Genomic DNA, 27990 nt, shown 5'->3' on the forward strand with positions numbered 1-27990 from the left:
GCAAAAGTTAAACCTGAATCGAAAGTAATGCCTACTTTTCTAACTTCACTGGTGTGGCTACCACCCAGAGGTTGGAGCCCATCAACAAGTGGTCCAAATAAAGGGGGCGGTAGATGTTTTCCCCCATGAGGAGAGTCTTTGTTGCCTCATTTACATTTTAATTTGTTAGCTGACATCTGGTCTGCTACTGCTGTCAGACATGCTTAGAAGCCACTGGAGGCCTTGACCAAAAGAGTCATCCAGAAGCACCAACATTTGTGTGCTGTAAACCTATGCATAGAAAATTGGACCAAACTCCCTGAGGGTCTCAGGTGGACCGATGGATGTACTAAAGAAAATAGGGCCCAATGAAGCCACTTGGGACACCGCTTCTGGGAAGTAAAATCGGACTGATATGTTATCTATGAAGAAACCCATGTTGGAATAGTGTTTAAAAATGGCTTTCATAAAGATCATCTTTGAAACTTGCTCTGCGTTCATGAAAAGTGGTATACTTTGCTACACGTGTGTCCAAGAAGACTACTCCGCATTTTGTGATCTTTAGTCTAAGATTAAGAAATAATGGATTTTGAATTCTTCTTGAAAAGGGTAATTTAATATGAGCTATTGTAGTGGCACTAATGCACTATTGTTCCACAGTAATATCTAAATTTTTTAATATAGATGGGATTAGTCATTGGCAACTATGTATGTAACACGTGTCTTTCTATGTAGGTAGTGGTTTCTGTGACGGTGTGAAGTTAGCACTTGGCATATTTTTATCTTCTTTCTTCTTCAGGTTGCAAATGATTAAAAAAAGAAAATAGGAACAAAAAGGGGTCCTGTACAGCAGCAGAAACATTTCTGCCTTTGTGCAGGGTCCGAAACCTGCGGTGTGCTTGTCGTTTCTAACAAGGTTCGACAACCAGTGTACCCCCACACCCAGTCACATGCTGGCAGTCACAGGGCAGGACTATTGACAGGATCCTGTTGGGCGGTGGCTCCTGTGTCTCGCTGCTGTCACCCAGCCCTGAGAGAGCAGAGTTTACAGTTTCCCACTCTTACACCGGGTGTTACACAAGGAAAGTTTCTCATTTGCACAACCCTAGTTTCAGAATTCCAATGTACGGTTTCTATCAGATGTGAATCATCCATGAGGCAGAGTGGTTTACAAATGTCAGCAGAACTCTGTAACATGTTACCTGGTGTGTATTTGTCATATTATAGTTTTAAAATAGGAAAATGTTCATTTAAAACACTACATCGTCCTGCGGTATGCTCTGGTATACTATGATACCTTTCAACCTTATTCATTGAAATCTGTGATTCACAGGGCTAGCGTAGTTTCCACTAATGAAAAATAAATAGCTCACAAGCTTGGCCACATTCCTGTGAAATGTGTGTTTTGAAATCATTGCCGGAAGAAGATTACTATCTTTATTAAAAACTTGATTAACATAGAGTTGGTATTCAGCAGTTAATCCTTTACAGGCAGCCACTGACCCTGTTCCACCTCTGGCACTAGGCCGGGCTTTGACTCCCAGTGACGCTTAGTTCTGTACCGGTGCCCGTTGTAGATCCCTTCCCAAGTCCATAGGATCAAATGATTCCTCCTATGAAAGACGACGATAAGGAGCCAGTTAATTATCTTCCCTCTCATTACACTAATGCGGACCTACTCCATGACCTACAAAATGCCAGTAGCATTAAATTAAATTTAAACTCTCCCTTAGGGCCCCAAGTGAGGAAGTACCTCTTTTGCAGTGGTGTTGCGTGGAGCCGTAGAGGTGGAATCTGCAGTTGACCATTGTAGAGACTAAGCCAATCTTGAAGGAGGCTTTGAAGCCTGGGCTTTCAAATTCAAAACCTTGCTTCCATTCTGCGATGCCCTAGCTGAGTTCCCCACGGTGGCCTGATCCAGACTTTTCAGCATCACCATTGTGGCCTGATTGCTCATTCACTTAGGCCTGCACTTAATGATGTGACCCATTTGATGGAGCACCCAGCTCCCAGGAGCTTTATTGTTCAATCTCTACTAGTAATGTCAATCAGAATGAATTACCAACTGCACCGCCGGACAGGCAATCTAAGAAATATGACGTGGGCAAGAATGTATTCTCTTAGACTTCTCCTGGCACCCTAGCCCTTAACCGTTGTGGGCCTTCTTGGTCACATTGCCCATCACCTCTGGAATCTGAGATGTTGCCTACCCCACAGGAGGTCTTCTGGAACCTCTTTACTCTTTTGCCAAGACTGATTAAGGTGGGCAGGATGAGGCAAGACCAACAGGTGTACCAGTCCTCTTCTTTCTTCTGTTGAACTGCCTCCATTGCCAAGCCACTTTAGTTTTTCCTCTCACTACCATCCAAGACTTCTAGGAGGCAGAATTCAAAATTGCCTCTTGACTGCCATGCACATTCTTTGGGCCAGTGGGTCTTTCAAATTGTTCAGTTCGGCTATGTCTTCTATGTCTTAGTTACCCCCTTCCCCCACTTCTTCCCCCAATTTTTACTTGCATGTTGGTGGATCTTTGCCAATGTCCTCTTCAGTGATAATCAAATGTTGCTTGCCAAGGGTAGGAGCAGTGTGGTAATTGAAGGTATGTGGTGTTATTCCTGATGCAGCTATCAACAAGAGAGGGAGGAAAACAAGTCGACCTCGTTCATTTCCTCATTTAGACATGTACAATCAAGAAGAACTGGCTCAAAGTGAAGCCTGTATTTTGTGTTTGGGAAACCAATGGGTTTCTTAGGAAAACCCTCACCCACCAACCTAGTTGGTGGCATGCTTCATCATCGGGTCCCACCCAAGTCGCTGAGTGCACCCTGGGTGTGCTTCAGCGCCTGAACTACAAAGGGGCTGTTTTTTTGGGGGGTGTTGTGATAAATGTGATGAGTGATATTAAAACTATAGGGTCCCCTTCAAATAGTGGAAGTAACTGTAATAGTGGGGCCCTATGACAGGGTTAAAAATGTGTGGGCGGATACTTGTAGAGTATTTGTCTCTAGTATCCTAAATATAGGTCTACATGTTTCAGCCAGGCTGTACCCTACGCTGGCTTTCGTCAGGACTAGGGGTGTAGAAAGTGCTTGATCCAGTCAATGAGAGATTTCCAAGACTGGGGTACAGGAAGTGCTTACGTGCTAAGGTGCGATGAGTGGCGAGAAACTATTTGTTTCATCCTTCCGTTGCCTTAAAATTGAACTGCAGTTTTTCAAGTTTACAGCATCGATCCCGCCAGGAGGCTGTGCCAGAAGTCACACGACCATCAAGGTCCACTGCCCTCCACTTATACCTGTTGCGGCCTGCTTACGGGATCCTGCTTCTTCCCCCAATTTTTACTTGCACGTTGGTGGATCTTGCCAATGTCCTCTTCAGTGATAATCAAATTTTGCCTGCCAAGTGTAGGAGCAATGTGGTAATTGAGGGTATGTGGTGTTTTTCCTGATGCTTCTAGTCCCCCAAAAGTACAGGAAACTGTGACCGATCTTGGATCTCAGAATCTTGAATGCATTCCTCTGGTTCAAAATGTTGACACTTGCTCAGGTCCTGTGAGATTTGTACCCTGAGGATTGGATGGCGTCCTTGGACTTGCAGGACATGTACATGCATCCATGTGCCCATCCTGCAGTGTCACAGGCAGTTCCTCCCTTTTGTGGTGAGTTCAGAACATTTTCAGTTGTCTGTTGTTCCCTTCAGTCTTACCTTGTTCCCTTGAGTGTTCACAAAGATCATGGCGATGGTTGCAGCCCATCTGTGCAGGTTAGGGATACTCGTAATCCCATATCATGATTACTGGTTCCAGAAGGCGCAGGTGCCTAGGCTAGTTTCAGACCACCTGCAGGTGATGGTTTTGTTACTGTCACCCTGGGGTTCTCGATCAGTGAACAGAAATCACATCTTCGGTCTGTGCAAACTATTCCTTTTATGGGGGCCCTCCTAGACATGGTGGTATCAAGGCCTTTCCACCCTCACAAGTCTGGGACATTAAGGCTCAACACAGTGCTTCAGGATCAAGCATTTGTTCTGACCTTCCTAGTTCTGAGGCTGCTTCGGTTCTTAGGCTTGTGATTCTGCTGGCATCTCAGTTGAATTGAAATATGTTGTCCCTTAGCGGACGCTTCAGCAAGTCCAACTCTGTGGGGGCTTCTCTTACAACATCAGCATTTCTAATTTGTTGTCTCGAAACCTGAGGTGGTGGCTAGTGTATGCCTGTCTCATTTTCAGGAGATAATTCTCCTTAACCCAGACCAGGTTTACGGTGGTGTCTGACATGTTCTGTCTGTGCTTAGGTTCCCCCTGGATGATGTGGAGATCATAGGCCTCTTGTATCCAGTGAAAAAGCACCATCACATCAACTTTTCAGAGTTGTATGCCATCCTGCTGGCCCGTGAGGCTTTTTTTCCTTTTCTGTTCACTAGAGATAAGTATGTTTAGGTCCTTATGGTCTGCATTACCGCCATGTGGTACTGCAATAAGTAGGGAGGAGTGAAGTCCTGAGCATTCTGTCTGGAGGCCCTGAGGCTGAAAAGTGGGCAGGAACCTTGTGAGCTCCTGAATGGTCAGTCGCATTGCAGGTTCTTTCAAAATTGGTTGACAAACTGCTGGGTCTGGACGATCACGAGTGGCCTTGCATCTACAGGTGGGAAAGGGCACTTTCCTCCAGTGGAACATTGCTGTGATAGATATGTTTAATATCTCCACGAACGTTCAATGCTCAGCCTTTTGCACCTTGGAGTTTCCTATTTGATCATCCCTGGGATCTGCAACAGTGGGGCTCAGACCTTCTTTACGTGTTTCCCACTCTGCTGCTGATTCGATGGGTCCTGAAGAGGGTCAGGCTTGATTTAGATGGCCCCAAACTGGGCTTGGATGGTCTGGTACTCAGAGCTCCTGAATTTCAGCATTTGCCTTCTGCTTTTACTGCCTCTTCCGGAGGGTTTGCTGTCTCAGCAGCCCGGCACAGTCCTGAACAACCAAAGTCTAGGGATTGAGCGTTGCCAACTGAGCGATTTTGATTTTCCATCAGCAGTAGTGTCAGGCTGCTCGATGCCCATCTCCAAAATCTGTTTATTCTGGCTTTTGGTCTAAATTTGTAAACTGGTGTGAGGAAAAGCAGGTTGACCCTCTACAGGCTAAGTGACTAATGTCCAGTTTGTTCTTTTGTTGGACCGACAAGGTTTTGCAGTGGGCAATCCTAAATGCTACTTATCGGTTCTTTTCAATTTTCTTTGTTTGGCTGTTCAGCTCTCGTCGTTCAAGTCATCCATGTTTTTTGATGGGGCTTTTACTTGTTTTCCCCTGCCCACACTTCATTATGCTGCAGTAAGAATTGAATTTGGTACTTTTCTGATGCGTGCCTCCTTTCGAGACTTCACACAGTTGTACCCTGAAGGTCTTGACTCTGACAATAAGAAATATGGTCTTCAGTGTTGTACCTGAGAGTTGCATGCACTGTCAATCTTGTCACCTTTTTGTTCCTGACAAATGTATGCCTTGGTTGCGTTCTTCCTTTCTTCTGACCATTATTTTACCCTCTGACGTGGAACAGTCCAGTCCATCACGCTGCCTAGATTATTCTCTCCTCTTCATCCCTCTAGGAGGAGGGGAGACTGTACTGGTAGTATCCTAGGTGGGCAGTTCGTTTTTACATTGATATTACTAAGGAGTACCTAGTGGACTAGATGATCAGCTTTTTGTTGGATTTGCTGGTACGAAGAAAGTAAAAGCAGGCCAGAGGTGGACTTTATCAAGATAGATTATCCTTCGCGTACATTTGCGTTATCTAGGCCCAGAGATCCTCCTGAGGGGGAGCGGAACTATCAGAAGAACAAGTTATTTACCTTGGGTAACATTCTTTCTGGTGTATACCATATGTAAAGGCAGAATCCTCATTGCCCACCCTTCCTCCTGTTCTGTGGAGTTGACTTTTCAGAGGGAATCTGGGTCCAATTTAGATGATGCATGATTTTGAGCGCCTCATTTTGTCAGTGATGCTCCCCGTCTTGTGGCCCAGATTATGTTATGGTGTAAGCAGGCTTCTGCACACTGGCTTGGAGCTTATATGTGGTTTTGTTTCTTCATGTCGAGAGGCTTGATGGAGTCGTGACTGAAACCAATGTGCCACTTGCCGGCGTGCAAGATGGATTGCAAAAGGTTTTCTGAATCCAGTCTAGCTCTTGAGGAGAATGTCAAGGTGATGATTCTGCAGTTAGTGTATCCACCACATCAAGTGTTATCGAAGGTGAGTAACTTGTTCTGCTGCCTCATTAACTCCTCTACATTCCTTCAAAGAAAGATAAATGTTATGGAATATTTAACTTGTCAATAATATGGGATCCAAGCATAAGATTTTGAATCCTTAACCACTTCCAACCAGAAACTGGATGAACCTTCGGGATGCTGAGACGGGGAAGATACTCTGGCAAGGAACAGAAGACCTCTCCGTCCCGGGAGTCGAGCACGAAGGTAGGTTTAGAATGTTGTAATCTTAATACATTTGAGTTTAATGGAAGATCCACTATGCATGCTGTGAAATTTGGTTTTTGTGTCTAAATTAATAGTCTGTTATCCCCGTCTGTCCTTAATGTTCAACTGCACCTCTCGAATCCCTTCAACCATGTCTTGGGTAGAATTAAAGATGCACAATCTTGGCTGGAGATCATCCCGGTGTCCGCCTGATCTGCTGCTCCCAACATTAACTACACACAGTGTCTGTATGATGTCTCTGGGTGCTTGCAGTAGCTGTCTGCTTTGAGGTGTTCGAGCCACGTGGCAGAACCAGACCGAAGCGAACAACGTGACCAAAGTACAGCACTAGTTGTTATTCTCAAGACCTGCTGTTGGCTTAATTAGGATTTTTGTTTGCTATTAATAAACCTGAGCTTCTTTATGGTAATGACTTGCATTTATTTAAAGGAGCAAAGGTGTTCTGCAGTAGACAAATAAGCCATCCACCACAATTCGCATTTCACACCCTGATTTATAGCCACTGTTCACTCATTCACTCACGCTACACACTCCGCTGTCCTCTATATACCCTGACCACATGCCGTGCTCCTCTGCAGCTGTGGTGCACACTTTACCAGTCATTCTGTTTGCACACATTAGGGTCCTACTCTTCAGATGCCAAGCCTTCTCTGCCCACCCTTCCTCAAGCTCTGCACAGCTGCACCCTGAGCTTTCTCAACAATATTTCTACATACATGCTTCACGCACTCACTACACATACTTTACACTGCATCATTCCACATACCATCCATGGCATGTAAAAGCAGCCAGTGGTGTGCAGAGAGGCAAAGGAATGGATGAGCATGTGTTCTGAATACCTTTTATGGCCCATGGACAGGCTCTGTGAGAAACTTGCTCTGCCTTCAGCCTCCGCTCCAGAGCGCTCCATCATGGCACCTAGAGGCAATCTGGTTCACAGTACGCACTGGTCAACAGCAGGGCCGGCCTTTGCTTGGATAGCGCCCTGGGCGATACCAAATCCGGCCCCCTCGCTGCTGATTGTGGGGGAAATAAGGCAACAGTCGGTCTCTGGGTTACCAGGCTAGTTATTGGCTGGTTACATCAGAGCAGTGAGTAGACTCGGCACAAGAAGCATCTCTGCCCCCTCCCCAGCTGAATCACACACAGCTCAGCTGCTTCATGCTGCTGCCAAGCTGTTGATGGGGGGCGGGTTGGGGTTGTGTGGAGCAGGGGGTGCAAGGTAGATTGAAGGGGAGGGGCAAGGAAGGAGGTTAGTTGTAAGTTGAATCCTTGGAGCCAGATCAAGACTGCTGAATACATGCCCTCAAAGGAGGCAGATGGTGCGCCCCTCTGAAAGCTGGCGCCCCGGGCATGGCCCAGCTTTCTCATTTAAAAGGACGGCCCTGTTGAAGAGCGGAGCGATGTACTGCATGGCACAGATCATGGAAACAAAACATGCTGGGAAAAGCAACACTCTTAAGGAAGGCAAGGCTAAGTAGAAGAGGTGAAATGTAAAGCTGAACAGCATCCTTGACATACATCACCTTAACTGGTTTTACAGTTGTTGTTCAGAAATCTATCAGTGCTTTTTTTCCTGTAAAGGGAGGGGCATGAATATAGAGCCCGATGGGGACCGTTTGAAGGCCTGTTTTTATTTATTGCTGGGTCCTTGGCCCGAAGTGCCCCGCCCTCACTTAAAGCCCTTTGTATTATAATATTTTTATAGAGCTTATTGCCTGATGCAGGAAGCTGAATTTCCTACCTGCTTTGGTAGCATCCTACACCATGCAGGGTTTGTGATTTGCAGATTGTTTTTTGAACCTATGTGGGAAGTGTTTCCATGTCCTGTGATAGCCACCGAGGTGCGGTTATTGTGTTATAGGACACATCATTTAGTTTTGTAATGGATAAAGTGTGAGAGATGTGGGCAGTTGATTGTTTTTAGATACCTGCCAGCTTTGGACAGCTATGCAGGTTTGTTTATGCCAAGTCTTCAATTTGTGGGGCTGGCACCCCATTTGGGGTGCAGAGGGATGCCAAAGCGGGGGAACAAGACTCTGGCCAAGAGGAACACGTGATCTGTACCATGAGAAGGCAGCCACATCTCAGCTTAAAACAGTGCTGGGATTTTACTGACACAAAACTGAACGGCCAAGAGCCAATTTGTAATAAGACATCAGAATGCATGTTGTGTCCTGCCCTAGGAGTAGGCTAAACCCTACACAGCCCCTCTCCACCATTAGTCTGAAAAACCGTCTCGCTACATACATTTTTTGGCCGACTGGTCTGCCAGTTACATGTCGGCCATTATGTAGGAGTGTGCTTTTAAAAAGGATAACTGGTGTTTGAAAAATGTTAGAGCAGCCAAGTCTCCTCATTACTTGTGCAACACCATCAATCAAGATATTCTAGCCAACTGTATGCTGCGTTTTGGGGCTTGTAGTTTCACTTTAAACTTTGAAAGTATGAATTCAAAAAGCCCAGCATGCTAAGAGTTTATGGCTTAAAGCCAGGACTAGCTGAGGGTGTCTCACTAGATATGGGGTGGGGTTGGGGAGGTAGGGGTAGTCAGTTGCCAGCTAGCTATCATAAAGTGAAAAAATATAATGTGAGGCTATACACCAAGTTTTGCCATTTTAAGCCCCCCACGCATTTAGGCTCCTTTTCTTACATTAAATTTGTAATTTCACTTACGGGATTTATTGGAAAGCTAAAAATTGCTGTGCTTAGCTATCTTACTTGAAATATTTGGCTTGCTTGCCGTGTTCAGTATTTTACTCTTATCGGTATTTATTGTGGTGTCATGAAAAGCACTTTTGAATATCCTTCTTTCCTGTGTTAGTCGCTGTGGAGGAGATGCCCTCATGCCTCAGTAACATTCTTTGGCTTGCTTGCAGTATTTAACATTTCATAGAGTAAGTGTGTGATCATGTCTGTTTAGTTTGTTGCTGCATTGGGTTGCCCATTCTGAGGTTTTTAGTGTAAAGTTTGTTCTGAGCAGGCATTGGTCGGAAGGTGAGATGGTTGGGGAGGTCTCCTGGGATCGATTTCATTACTCTCATGCCATATATTCATGTTATTGGGAGCTGTCAAGAAGCGCACCTAGTCCGAAGCTAGTTGAGACCTGCATTTGTAGAATAATCTAGAGCCCTCCGTTGTCCAGCGATATATGTGGCAGATCTCTTCAGTTGGTCCATGTCAGTTCAGTTGGTGATGGTTGACTTATTGCTGTGGAGTGGCAGAGTCCTGGGTGATGGACATGATCCATACGTTTACTGCCTTGCGTGAGCGTCAGTCAAGCTGTAAAAGGGAATTCTGCAGCCTTTTGGAACTGCAGTCTGTTCCCGACCTTTGTGTGTTCTGGTATTAGAGAGGATGAGGAGTGTTACAGACATTACTATATAATCCCTAGGCAAAACTTGGGTCAGTCCTTCATAACTTACCTGTATGTAAAGGTTATGTGCTGGTTGGACTGTTTTCAATCTTTGAACTGTAGTGTGTACTTGAAGGAGCAATTACTATTCCAGGTTCTACCCCACAATTGTGGGATGATAAAGTGATCTTGTAAATAGCCATGTTTTAACCTCTTTTGAAGTTTAAATGTTCCTGAATGCTTCGAATCTTGGTTGTTAGTGAGTTCCAGAGTTTGGTGGCTTGTACCAAGAAAGCCGTTCCTCCTGTGGATTTCTTATAGTAGCCCGTATGATGATCAGAGGAGCGGGCCTGGAGCACATTGTCCTATTTAGTTTGTGTTGCTTGAATTTGAATAGTCTGTATAGTGGTCCCTTCCCTTGGGAGGGTCTGTGGATGATGCAGGGTGCCTTGAACATTGCTCTTCGTGCTACAGGTAGTCATTGGAGTGATTTCAGGACTGGAGTCCTGGGTCTTCTTGGTTGTAGCTTGAGGAGTCTTGAGGCAGCTTTTTAGATTATTTGTATTTTACATACAATGAAACTGCAGGTGCCAAATTCTAGTCTGTTAGCCTAGTCAAGCATGGTGATTACGGGCCTGGAGATAGCTTGCAGCTTTTGTTGGTCTCCATAGTATAGAAAGATGATGCAGAGGTGTAAATGTTTTCATTGTGTAGAGGGTGCTCTTTATTAATGTGTTGCCATGTAGTATCGAAGATATTTCCGGATCCTTGATTAATACTAGGTGTTTTACTTCGCGTGATATCACTGGAGCGCCCTAGAGTTCCTTGAGTATTTAGTCAATGGGCTGGTATTTTTGCTATTGTTCACAGGTCATGATCTCTGTTTCTAAGGTGTCGAAGTGGTTTGTCATCATCCATGCATTTATTGGGTGAAGGCAGTTGTCAAGTTTTTAATTATAGAGGCCTTCCAGGCCATCTATTTTTAGAGTGATTTGGAAATCCTATGCATAACTGTACTGGGTGAGGTAGACCGATCACCCTGTTTAGGGCGTTGGGTGGAAGTTGCAAATTAGAGGAGACGCCTCAGTGTTGCGTGTGTGGAGCTGATGTAGGCATACTACACTTTGCCTCTGAGGTAAGAGGCAATTCATTTTAGATTTGTTTTCAAGAATTCCAAGATGACTGATGTCTTTGTAGTAGGTGTGCGGTGGTGGACTATCAAATGCTGCTGATCGGTCCAGAAGCAATACGGCAACCACTTAGTTCTTGTCTACTGTAAATTTTAGGTCAGTCCAGTTGGATATTATGGTCTGAATCAGAGTTGTGCGTTTAAAACAGCCATTTTCCTCCTTAAACTTGGCAAATTGAGTAAAACCTGCTATTTCACATATTGATTGATGCAAGTATGGCATCCTGAGTAGGTCCAGTGGAGATAGTAGGGTCAGAAATAGATTGAATACCTCCAGGTTGGTTGTGATTACTGCAGTTCAATTTTTCTTTTCAGACCATATGTTGGTGTGGTCTACCTTCTAGGAGACCAGCAGCTATGCTCTGTACACAGTTTGGCATCGATATGCACATCCTCTCCTGCCTCTTTATGCACCTGAGGTCCCTACAGCCTTGCTACGGATACAGTTGCCAAGCCCTACCCACTGAAAGCAGTGCTCATCTGTTAAAAGGATGGCAAGGGATGTCCTCACTTAGGGTGTGGTGGGAGAGAGGAGTCTAGGCCTACTGACGAGACTTGATACTCAACAGTTTTGTAGAGAGCTTGGGTTCCTTCAGAGAAAATACCATATGTTTAAGAACTGTTGTACTGAAATGTCTCAGGAAATTATGATGTTTCAGACCAGTGTCTGGAGCAGTTGTGGCTCGTGTTCTGTTCTAAACTAAGTGAGTAAAGACACTCCAGTTATACCAGAGTTGGAGAAAAATCTAAACGTTTCCACTTGATTTTTGTTTAATGATAGCTGAACAGTAAGCAGTGGTAGGATCTATTACCCACACATAGGGGAAACGCCAGATCTAAACAAGGACTGGAGAGGTAGACGGGAGCAACTTCAAGACCACACAGTTCATTTGAAAGGATTGTAAATGAATTATTCGTCATCATCAAAGTGTTCGAGTCCAATCAGTGTACCAAGACGTACAATTTATACAGCTATTTTGGAATGTTGTCTTGGAGCGACCATTGAAGGGGCTCTGCAAGGATAGTTGAAGGACTAGCAGACTGGGCACACAGATGTCAATCAGATCACTACCTGTTGTTGGAAAGATGTCCTACATTCTCTAAAATTGCCCACCTCACATCTATCTGCCATCCCAGAATGGCAACGCTCTCTCCCCACCTTCAAATTGCTCAAAGATACTCCAGGTAGTATGTAAAAAGAACCAGGAAACAGTTCCGCAATAAAACTGTAGAAAACATCAATAGTTCTGTAATACAATAGATTTTTGTGTGAAACAGAGCAGTGCCAAAATTTCCCGTCCCTTTGTCACCCACGATCTAGTGTTAGTTGGATTCATCCTGCAGAGAATAACTCCCTGAAATGGAATGAGTCCAACGGACAATGTATCCTAAAAACAAGCAAGGATTTTATCACGTGTGCACTTGACCAAATGGCCTCCCCAACAGCAATATGGTCGCAGTTATGTACACATTTGATCAGACTTTATCCAGCGACAAGGCAGGGCCTTAACCGCACTCCACCAGTAGGAGCAACAGCACTGGCCATGATACAAACTCTAAAAAGAACGAGAAACAACGCACTGAGGCTGCTCTTAAAATCCCCAGAGAACAGCAACCTCCTCGACCTATATCGTCATGCCCAAAAGGCATTTAGGAGGGCAGTTACCCAAGAGAGAAAGGATCAGGAATCTCAATTCTGGGTCAAACTGGTATGGGAAAGTAAACAGCAAAATTCAAAGTCATTTTGGTCACTTATTAACAATATTGATCGAAACATAACATCATTTGGATCAGCGAACATCCAGGAAGCAGACTGGATCCTGTACCTAACAGAGCATTTCCAGGCACAAGATAACCCTGATAGCCCTGGATTAACATGGGATTCTGACACTGGCACGGGTGCAACACCGAACCCTCCACTCGATCAAATGCAGGGGCCTTCCTCATTTGAGGAACTGTCGGAAGAAAGAGTAGTCAAAGCTCTTACCAAAGGAAGACAAGATGGAGCACCAGGCCCGAATGGCCTGCCGCAGATGCTATTCAAGTCCGATGTCCCTTTCTGGTCCATAGTGCTATTAAACCTCTTTAACTACACCCTGACCCACCAAACTATCCCGGACTCTTGGAGAGGTGCTATTATCCATCCCATCTATAAAGCCGGTCCACGAGGCAACCCAAACAACTATAGATTAATTGCCTTGTTGGACATAGAGGCAAAACATTTTGCAGGCCTCATTTTGGAGGATCTGAGACAATGGGTAAAGGATAAAAATCTGATCCCTTTCAATCAAACAGGATTTGTTGCCAAATCAGGAACAATGACAAACTTACTGGCAACCTCCACCATCATCGACAAAGCCCTCACAAACTCCAGGTCGATTTTTTTGCTGCTTTGTCGACTTCAAAGCAGCATTTGACAGGGTGCCTAGGGCAGCGCTGTGGCAAAAACTGAAGCAGTGGGGAATCCCAGACAATATCTTGAACCCCATCATCCTGCTGTACTCTAACACATGGGTCCGAGTGAAGTTAGGGTCTGGCACGCATCTCTCCCGGAAAATCTGGACCTCTCGTGGAGTCAAACAGGGATGCGTGCTGGCTCCCCTTCTCTTCAATCTATTCATTGCGGACCTACCAAGCACCCTTGAGGAAGTAATCAGTCATCCACTAAAAGTAGGAGGCACGGCATTATGCAATCTTTTATATGCCGACGACTTGGCATTGTTCAGTCTCACCAGAGTGGGGCTACAGAGACTTCTGGACGCTTTAACGCAATATACGGCTAACAACCAGTTAGAAATTAACATGAAAAAACTATGGTTGTCCCGTTTGGCAAAAAATGCTACAGAGGTGGAGGCTGGACAATAAACAAAAAGTATTTTAATCGGCCAATCGTATAAATACTTAGGGGTCCATTTGGACTCCAGGGGCAGTTTTACTAAACGGAGCACTGTGATTGCAGCCAAGGCAACAGCGTTAATGATATCCCTGGCTAAGCTATCGAGGAGACTCTCAGGCCCCACGGTTTTGCCCTTACTGGAAGTGCTTAGAGCAAAGATCGGGCCAACTCTTTCGTATGGTATAGAGATCTTCAAGGGGAAAATGAACAATTCCCTAAACAAACTGACAATCAAACTCTATAAGAAATTGCTTCACCTGCCAAGGTCCTCCTCGCCAGCACAGGTCAGACTAGAGCTGGGCCTATCAAACTATGAATCTTCTAATGTTGGCTCATATCTTAATCTGATCCACAAACTAAGGAAGGCAGAAGCTGGTACCTTGGAACTCCTGGTCTGGAATGAAATCACTGTGAGCAATCCGGGAGGAACTTATGGTCGCCTTCTAAACGACTATATCCAACAAACGTCTGCTGCAGATCTCTGGGCTCTCAACCCAAGCCAGACTGTCTTCAAAAATACAATAAAAAAAGTTACAAAACTGAAATCCTTGATCATGGATAAAGCTCTCCTTGCGAAACGCAGCCATGCTTGGGCAGTAGTCCACTCCTATAAACGACTTCATCCGGCAAATTATCTGTCAATAACATTCTCCTATCATTTAAAGCGATGCCTGATCGCCCTAAGATTGGGAGACTGGCGCTTCCTACAAAATCTCCCAGCATGGCGTCAAAAAAAGGCTGATCAAACGTGCAGAGGGTGTGGGTCAGCAAACGAAACTTTTTTGCACGTGCTTTGTATATGTCCCTTCTTCATTTTCCAACGCAGACGCCTACTCAGGCCGGAATGGAACAGGCTGGGAGTTCGGACTTGCAGACACGCCATCACTGCTGCTCTGTCCTTAGAGAACACTGACTTAAACATAAAACTGGCCAAATTTGTTCAGTATGCCTATAGACTCTTAGAAAATTTGGACCACTGTGCAGAATAATGTGCATCTAACCCCACATGCATTGTCCGGGAGTGCTAATTTCTAAATTGCCGTAGCAGCAAGCACTGATAAGAAAGCCACATTGCACTCTGTTTTTATTTCTATTTTTTTCATTTTTTCATTTCTTTTAAGTTGTAAGATTGTATTAATGTGCTGGAAGAATCTTTTAAAGATATGTTTTTATATATCTAAATAAAGAAGTTATACCCCTCCCTACGTATTTCAATGCATTCTATGGAGGATACATGCTTATTTTTGCAACAGCGATTAATTGCTTATAAAGGCTGATGTTGAATATTAACAATGCCAAATAACCCAAAGGCCTTAGTGTTCATCCTCGGGTGCCCACCCGGTACTTGCCACTTCCCTTGGATGCAGTTGACTGCCTGATGTTGGTGGACTCCCACAATTTTTAAGGATGTCACTAAGATACAACAATTGAGTGTTCAGAGTTGAAGTGGTGCTGGGAAGCGAGAGAGCACCAGCAGTTGGCATCTAGGGGTGTCTGGAAACGTGAGAGGTCTTTGATTCAAACAAAGCTTGTCTGTGTAAAGTTTTCCACTTTTAGGATGGCATGCAGGTATCTGGAGGGAACCCCTGGACATGAAGGCACCGACCAAGCACAGGCGGTCCCTAATTTGGGGTGTAGGCAAATGTAACACTCCTATCTTTAAAATGGAAATAACTCTGGAGCCAAATGTTGCAGAAAACGGTTTAATATAGGTAGGGTTCAATATAGGTAGGGTTCTGTGCTGAAACCCCAGGGGATTTGAGTGCAAAGGGGGCAACCTAGTGCTCCTTTCAAACTTGGAATTTGGTAATATAGATACTCCAGCAGCTCAAAGTGCAGTCTTGTGTTCGATCACAAGGGTAATGTGTTCTCCCACTTTCTGGTAGAACAATGTACTGAACATCTACACAGTGGAAGACAAAGATGAGTAAACGTGAAAGTCTCTGAGCTGGATTGCAGTGTGGTCCTCATGTTTCCAGAACTTCCTCTTCTCTTGTCGTACTCTGCCATAGAGGAGGTAATGCAGCTTGGCATTAGTTTGTGTCCTCCTTTACTAAGCTTCGTTCCAGCCTGGGGAGGATGAGAATAAGCAGCAGAGTCCGGATCATGATAACATCTCACAACAACTACACCGCATAGCTTCCTTTCGAAGCCCAGACTGGTGCAGAGTACTTGTCCCACAGTGTTAGGGTTTAACTGAAAGTGAGGTCACCAATGGGAAGCCGGGTTTCAGTTTGAAGGTGTGCTACCTCTGCTAGCAATGGCGATGTAGCTGCTTGATCATTTTGACGTTTGGCAACTGCTCAAGTAGTGGAACAAGTTGTGAAAATGTGAAAATTTAGAAAAGATCTAATGCTTCATAATGGCTGTCACCACAAAACCGTATTGCACAAACAAATAAAATAAAACGAGCATTCAAGTTCAACTTCTAATCCCAGCAGGGCAGGTTGGCATTTGCTTGGTCCTCCTGAATTAGAGCAAGAAAAGGAGTGAGAAAGCGGATCCGTTTCAGGAGCGGAGCAGTTTGTAGACTGATCAAAATGCTCTCTGTCCATGGCACTTGGGCTGGACGGTTTGCTCAGATGTAGCTTCTAGGCAGAGAGGTAGCCTGACTAGATGAAGGGACTTCATCGCAGCTCTAAGATCTCCAAAGGCTGCACTGTGACTGAAGGGAGTCGGTAGGATGTCACCCTCAGTAGGAAAACTACACTACTATGCCGTGAAGGTTGACACAGACACGCCCGCATACACATTACCAGCAACAAGCGGATGGGGATATGCAGGATTCTGGGTAATGAGGGACTGGATACGCATTCACTAGACCTATCGAAGACCTCATTCTCACTCTCTCACCATCTACCACTCATTCGGTCTCTCGATTTCCATTGGACAGCGCGTGCACCAGCTTACCATTCAGAACGGGGGACGGAGCCATGTTGTGTCTCATGAATCTTCAGTGAATTTACAAGAGTGTGAAGGAGAGCCTGCATTAGGAATATAACTTTAGCTCTCAGAGATCGAGGTACCTAAGTGGGTCCCCATCATCCTCACTCCCAAGAGAGCCCATGCCCGAAATCTGCATTGGTATTTTATGAGCCTTTATTTGAAGCACAGCCTAGTGCACAAATCTATGCAAACATATTCCAGCAGATACCAAATATACTTGTGTCAATTATGAATCAACAAGTAAATCATATAATGACAGACAATTTATTGGATTATAAGAATTAATTTCTTAAATCCTTGCTGATAATCTGCACGGGAAGGTCTGCAATTGTGAAGGTTGCAGTTAATATGTTACATACCTGCATACCTTGCATATTGTGGAGAAGCGTGGCTCAATGGTTAGAGCGGCAGACCCTGATGCAGAGGTCTAGCCCGGGACCAGGGTTCAATTCCCACCTCGGCGGCTCTTGGACTCAATCTCCTTGGACCTGATCATTCTCGCCTCGGTGCCTAGTCTAATCATGGGTCCCACTCTGTGACTCTGGGCAATAGCTTGCTTAATCTCCACAACGGCCCCAGCAGCGCTGGGATGCCTGGCATCACCTGGGGGTGCCCAGGAGTGGACATCTCACAGGAAAGCCAGGAAGGGTTCCACAGCGGTATGAGTGCAGCGCCGGGACGCCCCGTTGCTGAGGCAGCCATGCGCTTTCCAAGTACAACTACATTTACACATTTACTTACCGAAGACGGCCAGCCTGGAGCTCGCACGGTCAGGCAGGCTCTGCTTGGGAGAATCCAACTGTGCATTCCCTCAGCAACCTCGATGGTGAAAGAAGTTCCCTGAAGTCAGAAGTAAAAGTAAACAAGCATTTACAATGCAATGGTCTCGGCAATATTATAGGTAGAGCTATTAGAATTGCTCATTATTTTTTTATCTTTTTTGTATCCCTAAATAAATGGCATTGTCATTTGTATTGGCATTAGCTTTGTTTTTTGCATATGTGATACCTATTGCATTAGCAGAGAGAGAGTGAGATAGAGAGAGCGAGTGAGGTATTGAAATAGAGAGAGAGTGAGGTAGTGAGAGAGAGTGAGGTAGTGAGAGAGAGAGTGAGGTAGTAAAGAGTGAGGTAGTGAGGGAGAGGGATGTTGTGAGGTAGTGAGATATAAGCATAGAGTGATGTTGTGCTGTAGTGAGAAAGAGGTAGTGAAAGAGAGAGTGAAAGTGAGTTAGTGAGATAGAAAGAGTGAGGTAGTGAGAGAGAGTGATTGAGGTAGTGAGTGAGTTTGTGAGGTAGTGAGATAAAGAGGTCGTGAAAGAATGAGGTAGTGAGGGTGAGAGTTGTTGTGCTGTATTGAGATAGAAACAGAGCGATGTTGTGAAGTAGTGAGCTAGAGTGAGGTAGTGTATGAGAGCGTAAAAGTGAGTTAGTGTATTTGAGAGAGAGAGAGAGTGCGGTAGTGAGATAGAGAGAGTGAAGTTGTGGGGTAGTGAGAGAGTGATGTAGTGAACTTTACAGAGAGTGTGTCGTGATATAGTGAGAGAGAGATAGTGAGATAGAAATAGTGAGGTAGTATATAGAGAGAGTGTGAGGTAGTGAGATAGAGAGAGTGAAGCAATGAGTTAGAGAGAGTGAAGTTGTGAGGTAGTGAGAGTTGTGAATTTTTGAGAGAGTGTGTCGTGATATAGTGAGGCAGTGAGAATGAGATAGTGAGATAGTAATAGAGAGTTAGGTAGTGATGTAGACAGAGTGAGGTAGTGAGATAGAGAGAGTTACGTTGTGAAGTAGTGTGTTAGAGAGATATAGTTCCTGTGGTAGTGATATTGTGATGCTGTGAGAAAGAGAGTTGAGTAGTGAGGTAGAGATTGAGGTAGAGAGAGAGTTAATGAGAGATAGTGTAGTAGTGTGAGAGATAGTGAGTTAGTGAAAGAGAGAGTGAGGCAGTGATAGAGAGAGTGAGGTAGTAGGGACGGTATAGTGGAGCTGAGGAGAGAGTGAAGGGATGGTGCAGTGAGAGGCTGAGGAGAGTGCATCAGTGAAGGGACGGTACCATAAGAGGCTGAGGAGAAAGTGCAGCAGTGAGTGATGGTGCAGTGGAGGAGTGAGGGCTGCAGCCTGGATGGGGGGCGGGGCTGAGCAGAAAGTGCAGCAATGAAGGGACGATGCAATGGGGGGCTGAGCAGAGTGCATCAGTGAAGGGACGGTGCAAGGAGAGGCTGAGGAGAGTGCAGCAGTGAAGGGACAGTGCAGGGAGAGGCTGAGGAGAGTGCATCAGTGAAGGGACAGTGCAGGGAGAGGCTGAGCAGAGAGTGCAGCAGTGAAGGGACAGTGCAGGGAGAAGCTGAGGAGAGTGCAGCAGTAAAAGGACGGTGCAGTGGGGGCTGAGCATAGAGTGCAGCAGTGAAGGGACGGTGCAGTGGGACTGAGGAGAGAGTGTAGCAGTGAAGGGATAATGCAGTGAGAGGCTGAGGAGAGTACAGCAGTGAAGGGACGGTGCAGTGGGGAGGAGGAGTGAGTGCAGCAGTGAAGTGACCGTGCAGTGAGAGGCTGAGGAGAGTGCAGCAGTGAAGGGACTGTGCAAGGAGAGGCTAAGGAGAGAGTGCATTAGTAAAGGGATGGTGCAGGGAGAGGCTGAAGAGAGTGCAGCAGTGAAGGGACGATGCAATGGGAGGCTGAGCAGAGAGTGCATCAGGGAATGGACGGTGCAGGGAGAGGCTGAGCAGAGAGTGCAGCAGTGAAGGGACGGTGCAGGGAGGGGCTGTGGAGAGAGTGCATCAGTGAAGGGACGGTGCAGGGAGAGGCTGAGGAGAGAGTGCAGTAGTGAAGGTATGGGGTAGAGAGAGAGTCTGAGGAGAGTGCAGCAGTGAAGGGACAGTACCGTGAGAGGCTGAGAGAGAGTGCAGCAGTGAGTGATGGTGCAGTGGAGGAGTGAGGGCTGCAGCCTGGATGGGGGGGCTGAGCAGAGAGTGAAGCGATGGCGCAGGGAGAGGCTGAGGAGAGCGTGCTGCAGTGAAGCGATGTTGCAGTGAGAGGCTGAGGAAAGTGCAGCAGTGAAGGGACAATGCAATGGGGGGCTGAACAGAGAGTGCATCAGTGAAGGGACGGTGCAGGAAGAGGCTGAGGAGAGAGTGCTGCAGTGAGAGGTTGAGGAGAGTGCAGCAGGGAAGGGATGGTGCAGTGAGAGGCTGAGGAAAGTGCAGCAGTGAAGGGACGATGCAATGGGGGGCTGAACAGAGTGCATCAGTGAAGGGACGGTGCAGGGAGAGGCTGAGGAGAGAGTGCTGCAGTGAGAGGTTGAGGAGAGTGCAGCAGGGAAGGGACGGTGCAGGGAGAGGCTGAGGAGAGAGTGCAGCAGTGAAGGGATGGTGCAGTGAGAGACTGAAGAGAGTGCAGCAGTGAAGGGATAGTACCGTGAGAGGCTGAGAGAGAGGGCAGCAGTGAGTGATGGTGCAGTGGAGGAGTGAGGGCTGCAGCCTGGATGGGGGGCTGAGCATAGAGTGCAGCAGTGAAGCGATGGCGCAGGAAGAGGCTGAGGAGAGAGTGCTGCAGTGAAGGGATGGTGCAGTGAGAGGTTGAGGAGAGTGCAGCAGTGAAGGGATGGTGCAGTGAGAGGCTGAGGAAAGTGCAGCAGTGAAGGGACGATGCAATGGGGGGCTGAACAGAGTGCATCAGTGAAGGGACGGTGCAGGGAGAGGCTGAGGAGAGTGCATCAGTGAAGGGACGGTGCAGGGAGAGGCTGAGGAGAGTGCATCAGTGAAGGGACAGTGGAGGGAGAGGCTGAGGAGAGAGTGCAGCAGTGAAAGGATGGTGCAGTGAGAGACTGAGGAGAGTACAAAAAAAGACAGAGCCATATAACCTCCACTACGAGAGTAGGAAGAGACACTTTGAGACAGACACAGAAAGAGACAGACTAAAACACCTAAAAAGACAGAGGCCCGCAACACACAGAAAGGGAGCGACAAGAGAAACTCTGAGACAGACACAGATCTCTCTCTCACCCCCACCCACCTCCCCACAGAGAGGCATTGAAAGCAGATCACAGCCTCCAAGAGACACTCTGGGACAGACACAGATCTCTCTCTCTCTCCCCCCAAACCCCTCCCCACAGAGAGGCCATTGAAAATAGATCACAGCCTGCAAGAGACACTCTGAGACAGTCAGATTTATCTCTCTTTATGTCTCTTCCCTCCCTCCAATCAGCGCGGGAGATTGTGGTTAGACAAATATTTCTGTGAATTACCTAAAACTTCTAGCAAAGTTCTTCTATTCGTCTTCCACTCTCTCTGCACCCCAACACTGCTGCACCCCGCTTTACTCATTTTAAGTGAGTTGGGGAGACTCCTTGATAACCCCGCACATATCCAAAGCCCCCGAGCTCAGGCCCGGCCCGAAGGACGCCGGGGCATGCGCACTGCGCTCCTGTCTATCTGGGAGTTAACTCGAAACACATGTGCGCTCACATTTCTGAGCAGGAGAATAACAAAAATGTCAGAGCTCAGGCTCGCCCCTCACAGGGACCAGGACACCGAGCTCCGCCTGACTGAAAGCAGACTCCAGGCTGACGGGAAAGACCTGATCACAGCCCCACGTGGAGGCGAGGCCTGGCCACATCAGCCGTCACTTCATTCTGACAACGGCACATGTGGTACAAACATAACATTCATTTGAATGTTAATCTTGACAGAAGGGAAGGATTGCATTGCCCTGGACACGCACGCGGCCATGCACACAGGCACGTCCACACACAAATGCTTTCACATACATAGGCAAACACACACACACCGATGCGCGCACACACACACCTACACATACACACAGGCAAACACACTCACGCCCAGTCGCACACACACACACACAAACACACACACACACAAATGCGCACACACAACCGGACACGCGCACTCCCACAGATGCACAGACACACAGATGCGCACACAAGGCCAGGCACGCACACACACAGACAGATGCACACACATAAACAGGTGTACACGTACACAGGCACACACACACATATGCGCGCACACATACACAAATGCGCAAACATCCAGGCACGCACACACACAGATGCGCATATACACGCACACACACACACATGCGCACACACGCCCAGAAACGCACACACACACACACAGATGCGCACATACACAGGCACACACACCCAGGCACGCACCCCCACACAGATGCGCATATACATAGGCACACACTCACAGATGCACACTCACAGATGCACACACACGCAGATGTGCACATACGCCCAGGTACGCACACACATGCAGATGCGCACATACGCCCACTCATGCTCACACAGATGCACACACATACACAGGCACACACACATAGGCACGCACACATACACAGATGCGCACACACGCCCAGGCACGCACACACATACATGTTTCCGTCTGCGAGGCTGGGAGAAAGAGTTAATTCCAAACTCCCCGAGTAGTCACATCTAAGATAAGAGCAGAATGTTCTACAACAAAACTGCCCAATCAGAGGCTCCGGCAGGAAGTAGTGTCAGAGCTCCAATGGGCTGAAAACAGCATTTCACAGCAGCAGAAAATACTTAACCAGAACTACACCTTGAAAGAGAGGCCCATCAGGGTTTGTTGTATTCGGACTAGCGCAAAAGGGACACAAAAATAACATTCCTTTTCAGTTAATAATGACAGCAGCCCCTACTATTTTCGATCCCCCCCCCCCTAACCCCCTTCATGCTCTTGCACGTGACGCTACAGAGCAGCCCGAGTGAGAAGAGCATTGTACTTCAGCGGAAATATCTGAATTAGACGCGCATCTGGAGGCGCCAGCAGGGCTTTACATGGAATGAAACTGGGCAGATGCAAAAAGGGGCGTGGCTTAAAAATATACGCGCATAGTGCCCCCCCCCCCCCCCCCCCCCCCCTGGTATTTTGCTGCTTCCGTCATTGCCCCCAGATATAGAATACAATACGTAACATTACACCTACAACAAGCCAGGACTATGGGCTTGGTCATTGGTTCTAAGTTGTGTAAGATAAATATGAAACAACCTTGGCTCCGTTGTATAGAACATTGAAAATGCTTCGGTTTTGAAATGATGAGATAAGAGAACCAGTCTCTCTGAGATTACATCATATACAGTGATGGTCGGCACTGCGGCAGAGTTAACATTTCTTTTTTTCACCCTCAGGGTGAGGGCAAAAACGGAGAGCCCGATAGGAACTCGTCTCAGCAGCTGCTCTTTAGATCTGCCGGTGCTGCGTACCAGTAGGACCCCGCCCACTTAAAACACTGGGTTCATGGTAAGAAAAACAAAAGCTGTAACATGTTTACCCAAGTCTTACCGTCCATATTTGTCAACAGACCTCATTCAGGCGGAAAACTCCAGATTTCTAGAGCAGAAAAGTGGCTAATGGTGGCTGTCTCCTGACTGAAATTGCCACTGCTGTAACAGAAGTCAGTAGGACGGATGCATTTTCCCGATTCTGTTAATTTATTCAAATCTCCCCCTTACCTCTTCTGAAATGTTGGCATGTATGCCCATCGGTTCCCGATTTTCGGCCATGCTCTTAAATGAAAGCTGCTCCCTGGACCCTCTGACGCAGACGGGTGAATGGACTGCGGGACTCCGCATCTCACCAGGGCGGAGGACTGGTGCAAGGACTGCCGGTCTCCGCATCTCACCAGGGCGGGGGACGGATGCAAGGACTGCCGGTCTCCGCATCTCACCAGGGCGGGGGACGGATGCAAGGACTGCCGGTCTCCGCATCTCACCAGGGCGGGGGACAGGTGAAAGGACTGCCGGTCTCTGCATCTCACCAGGGCGGACGGGGTTTCAGCAGATGTCCCGTTGCCTTCCCCCTCCGGCATAGCAGTCCTATAGGCCTCCCACTAATGTTACCAGCCACAGCTCCCCCATAAACTCCCACAGCAGCAGCCCTGCGGCCTGGAGTGTCTCTGCTTACCCTGTGCCGGCACAGCTCCAGCAGCACGTAGACGAAGTGCTGGTCCTCGAAGGAGCCGCAGAAGCGCAGCACGTGCGGGTGATCCAGGCTGGGGTGGATGGCGATCTCCGTGCTCAGCTTCTGCTCCGGGTTCCGCAGCCGGCTCTTGGGCACGATCTTGCAGGCCAGCAGCTCCTCCGTCTCCATGTCCGAGACCTCGAAGCACTTGCAGAAGCTGCCCCTGCCCAGGAAGCGGCCGCGCTTGTAGCGCCGTCCGGTGCGGGGGTCCGCCAGGATCTCTGGGATCTCCTTGGGCACCTCCTCGGGCACGGCGGCGGGGGGCTCCTCGGGCACTGCGGCGGGGGCTGCTCCGCCTCGGCCTGCCTCACCTCGGCGGGGGGGCTGCTCCTCCTCGGGCACTGCGGTGGAAGGGGCAGCTGCCCTCCCGGGGATGACGGGCATGGCAGGCAGGGTCGGATTGGGATCACACTTCGGCCTGGGCCCCGGAGGTGCGCTGCAGCTGTGGGAGGGAGCCAACACGCAGCTCGCGGAGACACTTTTAAAGAGGAGCCCCGGGCGCACGACGACCCTCGGCCCCCCCCCCCCCCAAGCAGGAAGCATTTAAACAAAAGCGGGCCCCCAGGCGCCCTTAGAGGCTCGGCCAGGGGGCACGCAGGCGGACAAAGTGCAAACCGAGCCCCCAGGCACCCTCAGAGGCAGAGGCTCGGCCAGAGAGCACGACGTGAGGGAAAAACAAAAGAGATAAATAACGCGAGCCCCCAGGCGCACTGTAAAGTGCTCGGCCAAGGGGCACGCAGGAAAACAGAAGCACACGACCCAAACCGACCTCAGGAGGGCTCGAAGCGAGCTTCAAAATGGCTGAAAAAAGCCCCGAGATTTTTTCGGATTTGGGGGCGTGGTTTTGCGCCCTGAGTGACAGACGACGTCACAGGGCTAAAGAATGCAAAAAATCACGCCCCCGAATCCGAAAAAGACGGAGCTTCTTTGGAGGGACGGCTCTCTCCTCCAATGGCTGGCCTCCTTTTAGGAAGCCAGCCAATGGGAGATGAGACGAAAAGAGAGGTGGGATAAAGGAGCCACTCTAAGTAGCATTAATTCTCCTGACTTCCGGTCTTGGCCTTCGGCCAAGCCTACAGTCCCTCGACCTAAAAATGCCACTGTCCCCAAGAGTGCTGAAGCCACCATTATCTATTAGTGTGATTAGTGATGTAGCGTGAGACTAATTCATGAGATTTCTCCTACAATATTACGAATACAATGCAGCTAGTCCCATTTTAAAATGCTGGACAACTTACGAATATATAAACTAAAAGTACACGCTCAGAACTCCGAGTACATACAACACTTTGTCCTACGATGACCACCATAAATGCAGAACAGTATTCAGCCGCTTCATAGAAAGAAACACGAGTCCTTATGCCCTGGAAGAACGATCAGCAGGCCGTGGGCACCCAATCAAACTTGGTAAGACAAACGACCATTGCCTTTCACATTTCTGAGTAGCTTAATATTTTTTGGTCTTTCACACACGATCTGTTTTCTTTAGGAAGGGTTCTTCCGAACACCACTAATGTCACTTTTGAGGGGGAGGGGGGCTACTTTATACATATATAAACATAGATATATATAAGAAACTAAGCAACACTGACAACTAACTACCTGTTATTTAGAGTGAGTAAGGCTTACATCAGAACAGGTTATCAACCCTCTAAGTCCTTTAAAAAAAATCTTTTTTAGCCACTCAGGAGCTGGGGTCAGGAACACCCATGTTTTCTTACATGTTTTTGTTACTTTTTTTCCAAATCTTTGCCTTTTTAAGATTTTTTTTGCCCCCCAAAGCGGTCTTCTTAGCACACAATGCAATTTATGACCTGTTTTTTTTAGTGGGAAACTAATGTAGGCCTATTCAGGCATATTTTATTTCTCCAATGTTTTAAAAAAAATTTCATGGATTGAATAGCTTGCTTTCATAAGTACAGGGATAAGTACGCTGATTAATTTTTTGTTCTTTAAAAAGAAATTATTTAAATGAAAACTGTTCTCTGAGGTTAGATAGGCATAAGTTGAAGTTCGTTTTAAAATAAAATATCCGAAACCTTTTTCTCTTGTAAAAAGTATTCCATAATCACAAGAGGCGGCAACCATGCACCTTACAAATATTCAGCAAAGATTCCTATGACTGGGAACCAGTGTTACAGGTAACAAGCATTTTCTCATGCAAAATACCAAAAACTGATCCCACAAGTTTACTTCATCATGGATACTTGACCTCCTAACTGGTGAGATCACTCAATCTGTTAACATTCCTGCTCCAGAAATATTTGCTCAAGTTCTGCATCATAAGTTCGAATCTCAGCAGGATAAAGCGATTGTCATCAGTATTTGTAGTAATACTAGGATTGCGCAGCCCTATAAAGTCACATTAATGTGGCAGCAGCCACTGAGCAATTTTTCTTTCTACGTTTCAACCTAGCTGTTGGAATTAAAATTAGGGCAACGATTATGTGTTGTATAATGTAATCTGTTTGAAAATAAGCAGATTGTTTTATTTGACCTATCATTGGGTACCTTGAACCGTTATTGCCTCACCCGGAGTAGGATTTCCTGGGTCTTTGTGCACTGTTCTTCTGATGGGGTGTTCAGTGGATGAAAGTGCAACTAATCACGATCAATTACACGTCCCATTGTCTACTACTGCTGAATTAGAGAGAACCTTTTGTTAAATGAGACTCCTAGTACTAGTCTGCTGGGCCGTTGTCACGACTTGACATTCTGAAACGCTCCAGCACTGTTGCCAGACGTCCCAGTGCAGCTACCAAACAAGCTAGCAGTCAGAGTGAATCGAGGTGAGTGAAGTGGTGAGTAACTTTAGGACTGCATCCAGGTCAAGAAAAACATTCTAAAAATGAAATGAAACTTCCCCTCTCCCTATGTGGACTCTACTTACTACTGCACCAATGATCGCCTTCTGCCTTTCTGCAATAACATTTTTTCAAATGCCACGAGTGACCGGTGCAACCCACAGACGTCTGGTGAATGGGATGCATGGCACCTACAACATTTGAGGTTTTATGAACTCTGTGAGATGGCTAAAGCGGTTTGTCTCACCTAGGTTGGAAGGTCCTCTAAGTTGATGTCTCGTACCGACTGGTGATGGTGTATTTTGTTCATTCTTTCTTACCAGCTCGTGTCCCTAAGAAGATTCTGAAGTGCAAGGCTGTGTCCCGGGAGTTAAACTTCTCATCAGCGGAGCAGATGGAGAAATTCCGCCTTGAACAGAAAGTGTATTTCAAGGGACAGTGTCTAGAAGGTACTGCTGCTCTTAAAACTTTTGGTAGTGGATCAGAAGTTTTGCAATGGATTTTTGTCCTTTGTTTTCACCCTCTAGTTGGTTGAAAATGTCTTTCCTCTCCCTTCCCCTCGGTTATAAATCTTGATGAACAAGCATGTTAGCTTGATGAAAACGATGCACTTTCCTTGCATCACTGTATTGGTGCTCATCACAAAATCCGCTCTGAAATAACAATTATTCGAGGCCACCTGGCTACTGTTCCCACAGCGTTGGTGAGAGAGCAGGCCTTTTTAGGAGAAGAATGCTTCCTCTGTGAATCACTTTATTTTGTTATGCTAACAAAGCAATTGTTTGGCTGTCATTTTTAGGCTCTAAAGCCTCAAATCATTTTAGACCTTTTGGTGTCTGTGTTCATGTGTAAAGCTTCCTTCTGAAGTGTAGTGAGGACAGGCATAATGATAGTGCAGTTCAATATAGGTTAGTTATAAAACAAAGTATCATATTTTTTTTTTTACATTTTGTTAAACATTTTACTAAAAGCAAGTACCAGATGAGGGGATTATAAAATTTACTAGGGTGGGGTATTCTGAAGTGAAACCTATAAAATACTACCCAACTGCACGCAAAATGCAAAAGAAGTCCTGAATCTGTCTCTGCAAGAATCAGGGCCACCAAATCACTCCATTCTTCCCTGATCTGCTCACCAAATCTTTTAACTTATGCAGAAGAACCCGACACTCACTCTCCAACTCTTCCTACCACATCTCTAGCCAAGCCTTGACCCTGGGTCACCGCCTCCAATATGAATATATGAACTTAATTAAGTAACTGTCTCTGAGGATGGTGAAAAAACAGAAAGCTTCATGTATAGTTCTACATGGGATCTCTGCTTCCA

The 27990-nt window shown here is 46.7% G+C and overlaps 1 protein-coding gene across 1 annotated transcript in view; it reads left to right on the forward strand.

The window, feature by feature from the left end:
* Nucleotides 1-27990, forward strand: part of PDE6D (phosphodiesterase 6D) — a 121243-nt gene that overhangs the window by 78687 nt on the left and 14566 nt on the right. The window contains exons 2-3 of the mRNA XM_086944555.1: nucleotides 6359-6447; nucleotides 26988-27113. Coding sequence (XP_086800681.1) covers nucleotides 6359-6447; nucleotides 26988-27113 — 215 coding nt within the window. The remainder of the gene's footprint in view (nucleotides 1-6358; nucleotides 6448-26987; nucleotides 27114-27990) is intronic.

The sequence above is a fragment of the Lissotriton vulgaris genome, chromosome 11 (assembly GCF_964263255.1).
Source record: "Lissotriton vulgaris chromosome 11, aLisVul1.2, whole genome shotgun sequence".
NCBI lineage: Eukaryota > Metazoa > Chordata > Amphibia > Caudata > Salamandridae > Lissotriton > Lissotriton vulgaris.